This window comes from Acyrthosiphon pisum, chromosome A1 (genome assembly GCF_005508785.2).
Source record: "Acyrthosiphon pisum isolate AL4f chromosome A1, pea_aphid_22Mar2018_4r6ur, whole genome shotgun sequence".
NCBI lineage: Eukaryota > Metazoa > Arthropoda > Insecta > Hemiptera > Aphididae > Acyrthosiphon > Acyrthosiphon pisum.
In genome coordinates, this window is record NC_042494.1 from 29,269,244 (window position 1) to 29,279,925 (window position 10,682).

Below are 10,682 nucleotides of genomic sequence, written 5' to 3' on the forward strand. Positions count from 1 at the left end.
TATAATAGAAAAATAGGTCTTAGTCGGTTAGTCTGTGGTTTACGTATACGTTTATTCTTAAGGGAATTCGGTACCGTGGTTTTCTATTTTTGTCTAATACACGCGTGACATAGTATTTTAGACGTGTTTTTTGCCAAACATTCCAATTGATCTATTGAAGTGATAAGAATTCTGAAAACAGATTTGAACTTGTCGTCAAGTCTACTTGAAATCGACTTTCTCACGTTTTTGATATTATCCCCCAAATTTTTAAAAATATCATATTCAAAAATAGTATTTAAAAATTCTGGTATTTCAATTAACACAAATTGTTTTCAAAAAACAAGTCTAAAATACTATGTCACACGTGTGTTAGACAAAAACAGAAAATCACGGTATCGAATCCCCTTACTATATTTTAAGTAACGAATAGCGACTACCAGCCACCAGGAATCAGTGTTAGCCGACAGCGCTCCTAACGACTGCCAGCGGTTATCGAATGCCGACAGCGCTTCTAACGTCTGCCAGCGGTTGCCGACCGCGCTCCGCGTAGTAGCTGCCAAACATTAATTGTCAATGAATATTCCTATGGCATTGCTTATTTGTATAATATTATATAATGAATGTAATAAACTAAATTTTTTACTATTTAGTTTATTTTTTCTTGGACAGATGATGCCACTGTTGTAAGTATTGATATCTGGATTTCTTACTTTTTTGGTGGATTTAGACAAATGCTATTGTGATAAAAACCTTTTCCGTGATGTACTCTTTTGTTTAAAAAAAAAAAATCAAGAAGGTCTGATAAGTAATTCCAGAGTTTATCCTCTACAAAGATTTTCATTTCACATTTATATAGCTAAAATAATATCATGTTATTAATATATTGTTATATGTGTGTGTAATATCATCCGTATTGGACAATACGCGGTAAACCAACTATACATCTTATCCTCGTATTCTCTAGTTAATGACTCTCTCTAAAATTAATTAGAATGGCACTGTTAACTTTGAGGTACGATGGTATGCGCTTGTCAATTCTTAGTTCGTTCCTATCTAGTTGAAATGACTCAAAGATTACGTCATATACCTTGGCACTATTCAGCTTAATAAAACTTCATTGACACATAGTACGTATATCCCGGCGCTGCTCCTATAAAGGGTAAGAACTTAGGATTGACTAAAATTATTATAAACTCGGGTTTTCAAGTCGGAAACACTTTTATTATATCGAAACAAACATAAATAATTCACTTATTTTAAAAATACTTGGTCCGTACTAGAATCGACGTTTCACACGCTCGATCGTCGTACCTACGTAGCCCTCACTGAATCACTCGCCGACAACGGGACTGCCCGAGCATGCGCGTACGGCGGTGTTACAAAGGAGAATATTATTGCTGCCTCAGCACATCTTGCTTCATTGGCCTGACCTATATTAATATCTAATTTGCTAAATTAATTTCTACCTATATTATGTGTACATTAAATAATATTACAGTGACGACTGTCTACAATATACGACATGTGTTGTAAGTACTGCAGGTTGGAGGGGCATAAAATCGAATATTTGTAATAGGTTGACATGAAAAAAATCGGGAATTGAAAAATAAATCTTGATTGAATATTACACAGCAAATATACCAACTGATAAGAACTTAATTTTATTAAATACAATTATTTATTTATTTTTTTTTTTTAAGTTTTTATAGGAGTAAATTTAATCTTTTTCTACGTTTCATTGGAAAGGTATATTGTAAGGCACAACAGTATATTTACACCAATCCAGTGGGCTTCTCGGCGAAATGTCTGTAACAAAAAAAAACTTAAATATTAGTAAATTTGCGGTATTTTCTTCATTTATCTAATTTGTTTTACTAATTTGATTCATAAAAAAATTTTAAGATGTATACTATGTACATGTATGTACACCGATATAATATAAGTCAATTATGAGAAAAAATTAAATGTCATTGAAATGTGGTGTTGGAGGCCGATGGACAGGACAAGCTAGGTTGAGAGGAAAACTAACGAATAGTTACTTGACATTTAAAGAAAATCGAATACACATGAATGTGATTAAAGCATAAAGTCAGAAAATTGGTTGACATGCGTGCTAAGACACTCAAAATAGCTGCATAATTTAATATTATAGAAGGCATGATCCTTAAAAAATAATGTTAAGTTCTATGCATATTATAATAATATTTTTAATTTATTTTGTTTATTTAAATCTTATACTACTTTGTATCGTAAAATCATAAAATGTAGGTTTACTAATTTTAATGTTTGATCTACTTCGTCCACTATTTGTTCATTGTACATCATTTCTGGAGACTATAGGCAATGAAGACTTTTTCTACGATGACCACTGAAATTGAACATTCTGCGCAATTCCCGATTTCCTAATTTTCCCTCAACATATAAAACGAATTAAATAAATAAGTATAACAATAACTAACTTGCAAGAATATCGTATGTAGCAGGTTCTATATAATCCCTTTCCGCTAAAACATAGAAGAATATAATCAACGGTAATAATAACTGTTTAAGTTTAAATGCAATAACATACAAATCATATTTAATAGTCTCAGATCCATGATTATAACATTTATAAAAACTCGATGAATATTGTTTATATTATTTTAGTATGGGGTTTAGTGGAACGCATAATTGCCCTATATAGAATAACATATTATAACGTATCGACAAATGTAAAAATTAATAAAAAATTAATATAATATAATGTGAAATCAACTCACTAATAATAATAATTTATTAATATTATAATAACAGTTTGATAGATATAGTCATTATAGGTTGTGTTACAATACAACATGCAGATTCCAGGATCACCAATTCTTTTACGGCCAGTGGATATCTTTCATAGTACTTTAAATACACGAATCGGAAACTTAGTAGTGGTGTGTTTAGTTGTCTGTGATTCGGAAATCCCAAAGTCCGTGGCCCAAAGTCACGTGTTTCAGATTCACGTAACTTCCATTTGAACATTACATAATGTATTAATGTCCATTTCTTCCGTGGCTTGTCCTGATAAGATTAAGTGTTACCCATATTTTTTAAGAATCTCGAATACTGGATATTTTCAGTTGGGTTAGTCACTAGTTTTTGGTCATCTACTCATCTGTGTTCTCAGTTATCCAATCTTTTTCCCATCTTGTCCAATTTTGTTAGATTTTTTCTTAGATGGTTTTCGAGATATAAGTGTTCTGTTCCTTCTAATGTGGTTAGATCCGATTGAACTAAGTAGTTTTGATTACTGGCACACTTATTCTTTTCTCACATAAGTGAGTGCTCTACTGATATCTTCGTAATTGTAGAGGAGCGATGTATTAAGCACTGGTAACGATTTGAGAGGTGTGGATTTTATCAGCTCACCAATTAAATATATTTTAAATTATTCCAATCATTTAAAATTGAAAATGTATCGTAGTATTTTTATTATCATTAAATTGGCAATACATTATAAAGGTTTCTTTTTTTGATATTTTAAGGATATAATATACTAGGCTGCTAGCTGATACAGCAATGCGTTGCTATTGCAAGGTTTCTGTGATTTTGCGAGCGGTATATTATCACTTATCGGGTAGGAAATCTACGCGCGTGATGTTTACGTAAGTGTATAATTTAACTCTAAAGAATCAAAGTTATAAAATAAATTTATACAAAATCCTAACATAACCTAATAACCGTACTAAAATCCGATTAATAAAATAACCAAACATTCGTATGTATAAATAAAAAATAAAAATTTAAAAATTTAAAAGAAGAAAAAAAACAATGCAATTAGTAATAATAATTTTTATTATTAAAACCAATAGCAACGATTTATAAACGAAAATTTCCAAAAAAAAAAACAATGCGAAAATGCGTCCACACATTCACAGGCCGTGGTTATTGGGTAGAACGAGACCTCTTATTTACCTCTTGGCTCTTTTCACAACAAAATGTAGTCTATCTTCTTTACCGTGGTCTAATCTATCTTTATACCTACCAAATTTTGTCGCAATCAGATGAACGGTTTAGGATTGCATAAAGGACAAAAGTGCAAACATTTTATGTCTTTTATATATTTAGATAACTGTAGATATTGTTTACAATTTAAATATATTTAGTCATTAAAATGTAAAAAAAATTAATATATAATTATAATTACTTTATATCTATCCATCTATATGACTATATCTATATCTATTATTAATAGCCCAGACTTTTCATCCTCATTTTCTTCAATAATACAGTCATTCAAAATCTGTTTTTTTTTTTATTTTTAAATATACGTAATTACTATATTTTGAAGCCCTTGATATTTTTTTGTACTACTTAGTACACCACAATGTCGGTGTCCGACTTCAACACCATCAACTCTAGGTCAATGATAATACGTTTGGGTGATATAAGAGCTATAGTGATTTGAAAATTCCAGTAATTAATATAAATTTATCAACAATTATTATGATTTGTGAAAAAGGTTTAAGTATAATTAAAACTAGACTCAATTTTGCATCTATCTTATATTTTTGTAAAATCATTTTTAAGGACTATCATCATTATCATAAACATTTTAATAACTGAGAAACAATTCGTTTGAAATTTGAACTAAGAACATCAACTTTACAAAATAATTATCTACTAGGTAATTCATTTATATTAAAAAAGGTGGGTTCTTATTTGAAAAACAAAAGTTTGTATCACTACATGATACTTTTTCAGTAGATAGTACAAAAATAACAATAATTTTAAACTGTGGTATTTTTGTAGGTATATTTGAAAATTCCAAGAATCAGAATTTGTATGGATTTATTATTAAAAGAAAAATGAGGGTGAACATGCTTGGCGAATCATCCTGTACATATGAAAATTATAGTTCATTTGTTAGGTATTACTCAATAAAGTACAAAAGTAAAATCACAAAAGCAATCGAAGCCATATTCATATTCTATTGGGTTCGGTTGGGCCTCTCATTTGGTTTTGTGTTGGCACCTATACGACCCCAATTATGTGATAAACTTTGGCTCACTAAAGAATTTTGTTGGCTTATTAAAATCTAATATTTATTATGTATATTTAGGGTTACCATTGGTTATAGAAAATAAAATAGTAATCTAGGGATCTTCAAACTACCGTCCACGGACCTCATCCAGCCCACAAACATACTTTTTATCTGGCATTCTGAAGGATGATAAATAATTTGAAAATATGTAATATATCCCAAATTATTCTCGGATTCGATCCTCGTTATATTGTGTATATTATATTATATGGGTTTATGTAATTTTAGGCAACTAGGATACAGGATTTTTTTGTTTTTGAATGATTTCTCATAAGGTTTTCATTTCCATAGTTTCTTATTAACAAAAATATATTTTTATATTTATGATTCATAGATTTTCTTTGTAAAGGAAAAATATCTAGTGGCGAACTATGTTATTTTCTATAAGGCCCTCAAATACCTGATGTAACTATTGGCAACAAGAAACAAAGAGACAAAATAGAAAGGAGACTTATCTATAATCACTATACATAAAAGGTAATGTTCTGGTAAAATCCAGAAATGTTTTTGGCTTATTTAAAAGTTTAAATGATGACTGTAAAAACGTATTTACCCTACAACAGTAATTTTAAATTTTAAAAATGTGTCACAATTTTTATTATACTTTTATAATTATGAATTTTTATTGATTATCCAATACGTACGGTTCACATTTATAGTAAAATCCAAATAGTCAGTGAAATCTATAACAAATTCTAAAAAAAAAAATCAAACGAGTTTATAATATAATATCAACATATTTTAGTAGTGCCTTTATATAAATATACTATTAACGTACTAGACAAAATCTGTCCACCTATTCAAAAAAAAAAAAACAAGTATTTAAATTTTATATAAATACCAAGAAACATATGCATTTTATTTATTTTGATTGACCATTTTATGATTACTATTTTTCACCACATTAACAATATTAAATACATTAAAGACGAATACTTATTGAAAATTAAAAATGTACAACGTATTTGGATTGAAGGTGGCATCGTCCAAATTTTGACCCCTTTGGTCTTTGGACTATGGTAACATTTTTAAGAAATGCTAGATTGAAGTAATAAGCAAAATATAAGAATGTTTAACTGGTTTCTTCATTAATATTGGCCCATAATACGTGCCAACGATATTTTTTACTTAAAAACTTGCAAAATAATACAATATCAGTTTAACATATTTGTACCTTTAATCTATGAATAAAACGTAGCATATTTGAAACGTTTGTAATAAAAATATTATCATCATTGCGTAATCGTTAATAAATCATTTTACGATACGTTTCATAAATCTAATATCGTATTTCATTCAACGATTGTTGTAATAAACTCAACCATGAACCAGAAGTATTTTATTGATGCTAACTTTTTTGATACCTAGCTCACAATATAGCCATTACAAAAGGAAACACTGAACTTGACTAATACTCGATTAATAATAATATTATGATGATGTCCATATAAAGTCAAATTTGAATTATTTATAGTATTATCGTATTATTCGCATTACCAGATTACCTATCTTACATAATATGTCGTATTTTGATCATCGGATATAATATTAAAAGTTTTTACAAAGCTACTTTTTGATAAGTATATTAGGCTATTAAACAAATTAAATTTAAGTTTTAAATAAAGCACATTTGTTTCGAAAATCCCTGTACATCCTTTATTGCAATTGATGATAGACACTTACTTGAAATTTTTTTTGCTACAAGATCCAAATAAAATATTATATAATAACATAACAATACTAATATGAAGTAGAGGGTAGGAACTCTTGAGAGTACTGAAATTGTATTAGATATACTAGCACTTAAGGAACAATACCAATTATATTTTATATATCTTTGTTGATATTAAAATACAGTGTATGTAAAATATTTTCTACTCCGTATATTATATATTATAATATCATAAAATGGCTAGTATTTACTCATTCCCGAAATTTGACTTGTCATTATAATTGTTATGTTTAGGGATTTCTAGACACCCAGCTAGTACAATATATTTTAATTGTTCCGTTACGTTAAACATTTTACTGAATAACTTACTTATTGATGGTAATACATAAATGTAATTATCCACCACATGCTCATCTGAAATTAAAATCAATTGTATAATACTGCCATACATATGATAGTTAAAAATTCAATTTATCTCTTTTCTAGAAAATTACAAACAATTTGAGTAACCTATACCTATCGGCTACTGGTACTTAAATTCATACTTTTCTTCGCATCAAATACCTACTTTTAAAATAATATTTCCTAATTTTCCTAATTATTGTAAATATAATTCGTTGGCGCATCGAATACTGCTGATTTCATCCAATTTATTTTTCTTGTTATCCTTTACCAGTTAATATAACGTGTACACTGTAGTTTTTAATTTCTATAAAATAAAAGTTGACTATCAATGAAAACATTATTGTCAAATTTCGCAACAATATAAAATGTGTAGATTATCCTATATGTACCTATAATAGCCTATACAACCAGGGGTTGTTTATATTTATAAAACTCCGTGAATTGGCCGAATCGGGCAATTGTGGCCTTGAACACGGTTTCCAGGGGGGGCGTGGCATACGTGAAATAGGAAATGGTAAACAAGCTGACCCCGCGTAGCGTATCCCGCCATTGTTTCGGGAAACGTTTACGTAAACATGTCTAGCATGATGTTGGTGCGCGGAAACGTTTCCATGTTTTTCGGAGGTTTAGACTTCAGATCATAGGGAAACAAAACCCCAATCAGCTGATCGAGTTTTGCTTCAATATTTTTCTACGATACAACTTTAACGATGGACTAGGTCATATATTACAGTTCCCAAAATTATCGTAGAGGATGCTTGATAAAATATTTATACGACAGTAGTTAGCTATAATTATTTATATTATTTGAGTACAAGTGTACAACTCAAAAATATTTTTGAAAATTTAATGTTGAAATACTTTTTAAATGCATTTTTTATAAAGCTACGTACCTATATATCACATAAGGATTTTTAATCAAAATCCCCATATCAAATGGATAATATACAGTCCGTTAGATTCTATAACGACGGTCAAGGGACCGTAAAATATCCGTCGTTATAACCAGATGTTGTTATAACCAAATTTTATTTTATTAGAATTTAAAATATTGCTTACATTATACATTTTTTTTTTTTTTAATAATAGAATTTAAAATATTGTTTACATTATATATTATATTTTTTTACATTTTCTATTTTACAAAATTATTTTAAGAAGACAGTGCCTTTAAGCTGTTTTGATTTATCATTTAATAGCATATTTTGTATCGTAAAACCTTTACCCAATAGTTTTGCTAAATCGTTTGCTTGCTCTTGTAGAATCGGTCCATTAATCGGTATATTGAAACTTCGTTGTGTTTTAAACCATTTTAATAAAGCATTATCAATATCTTCATGATCACTACCATGGATTTTTTTAACGTTATATCTTTCGCACTCGAATTCTCGTTTTATTTTATCACGATTTTTCCATATTGCACCTAGATATCGTAGAATGGCTTACACCAAATTCAGTCGCAATATTACTGTTTTTTTCATTATTCTCCAAACGAAAAATTATATGCGCTTTTTCTTCGACAGAAAAATTTTTTCACTTATTCATTTTAACGTTTTAATGAAACACGTACAATGGCACTAACATAACTAAAATATCAAACCAATATTTGTAGATTTGTGGTAATATCTCATTATATGTACTATAATGTGTATTAGACTTTTATCTCGTTAATAGCTTAAATGCTATTTTAAAAACGTATGAAAGCAGCTAATATAGTAATACATTACAAAATAACTATGTGAAGATAGTAGATACCCTATCTGTCGTTATATACGATTAAAATGTGTGTTGCGGACCGATTTTTAAGTCGTATTAGCCGATATTGTCGTTACGTCCATGTCGTTACAACCAGTTATTTTGTATGTTAAAATAAACGGAATTTTGCCGGGTACTTGAAATTAACGTCGTTATACCCAATAATTATGTATAACATATTATGTCGTTACGACCGGCGTCGTTATAGATGGTAGCGACTGTATACATAAATGCATACATACGTCATACCTTACATTATTCTTCTAAAAATAAAAATGGAAGAGGATATTTTATAATAATATTGAACGTAATAATATTATGGTAACGAATAAAGGACAAGATGTTCAAACAATTTGGAAATGCTTTAATTACTGTTTGGCGTTTGCATATTTGTTTACCTACATATAGCAATGACACTGCTGTACATATTTTATTGGTAAAATGTAATCACCAAATTTTTATAATATCGTTTATAAATTAGTCCCAAATAGTCTAATGATCGTTTCCAAACATCCTGTATATCTCGACGTTTAAATTAAAATATTTACTCGTGTTGAAGTATAAATAATTAAAAAATACCAACGTTTAGCTGTGTTGTTTGTGAACCCTAAGCTTCGAGAAATATTGTTTTGTCATACGTGCCTGTTTGTACAAAGTGTTCGTAAACATTATTTTCGGCATTTTTTCGCGTTTTAAGTAACCAAACATATTAAAGGTTATAATAATAAATATATTAACATTTAAATTTTGAATTAAAACTATCATGTGAAATAAAATTATATTATATTAATTGATCGAATAGAATACACATCCGGACATAGATGTATGTGTGTAATTTGTTGTTCAATTACCGAATCCAGAGAGCGGAAAAAAATTTACGTGATCGCGTCAACTGTAAACCTCATTTTTTATCCAGGTAATCAAGACTACCATTATAAATTAATTATTTTTTTTTTAAACGAGTTACTTACTGCTAATCAATGTGTAATTCCGAATCGTATTTGAATATTTGATTCGTTTGGAGTCGGTTCTAATAAAATTAAAATATATTTTTAACTGCATCCAAACACCAATCAAAAGAATACAATTTTATTGCAACATTTAGTACAATTAAAAGCCGGACAAGACATTAATAGTAGTAGATAAATTATTATCAAAGTACCTACCTACTGATTAAAAAAACAATTTCGTAAATCCCTAGTAATTTGTTATAAGCATTTTAAGTTCGTAGTTAAAAAAAATTTGTCAAAACCACTCAACTTTCTACAACCTAGTCAATGTTTAATCGATTTGAATAAGTTTTTTTTTTAATTGTTTAAAAATATGATAAAAAAGGTAGGTAAGTGGATGTCACTCTGCTGTACAGTAGGTTACAAGTGGGTCACTGTATAATGGATAGTATTAAATTTGAATTCAATGGTATAATATCACTGTATAAGAAAAACGATTCTGAGCGGAGACGGTTTGTCAGTCTAGGTATTATACATACCTATTATAAGTATACTTATCTATAGTATTAAAAAAAAATTGACCCATATAATAGGTATTAATAATAAATTCCAAATTAATCATATCACAATATCCATCAGGTAACGGGTTATACATCAACAACAAACCGTGGTACTATCATAGATATATAATAGTATACTTAAGAAGTTTCAAGTACCCACAAATAATATTATACGATCATTACAATCACAACAAAATAACTAAAATAGTTATTGCCGGTTTTTTAATATCTAATTTCGTCCAAATTTGAACTTAAAATTACTATAAAATAAACTGTGCTTATGTATT

General features: G+C 28.7%; 1 protein-coding gene across 3 annotated transcripts in view; it reads right to left on the bottom strand.

Moving 5' to 3' along the window:
• Nucleotides 1-1,181: 1,181 nt before the first annotated feature.
• Nucleotides 1,182-10,682, bottom strand: part of LOC100575704 — a 25,415-nt gene continuing 15,914 nt past the window's right edge. The window contains exons 12-17 of one of the 3 annotated variants that reach the window (XM_008189034.2): nucleotides 7,095-7,139; nucleotides 6,737-6,751; nucleotides 5,832-5,849; nucleotides 5,698-5,748; nucleotides 2,442-2,486; nucleotides 1,182-1,788 (exon numbers count right to left, since the gene is read on the bottom strand). In XM_008189034.2, coding sequence (XP_008187256.1) covers nucleotides 1,718-1,788; nucleotides 2,442-2,486; nucleotides 5,698-5,748; nucleotides 5,832-5,849; nucleotides 6,737-6,751; nucleotides 7,095-7,139 — 245 coding nt within the window. In that variant the 3' untranslated portion in view covers nucleotides 1,182-1,717. The remainder of the gene's footprint in view (nucleotides 1,789-2,441; nucleotides 2,487-5,697; nucleotides 5,749-5,831; nucleotides 5,850-6,736; nucleotides 6,752-7,094; nucleotides 7,140-10,682) is intronic. The other 2 variants (XM_016807839.2, XM_016807840.2) reach the window with 2 other exon arrangements.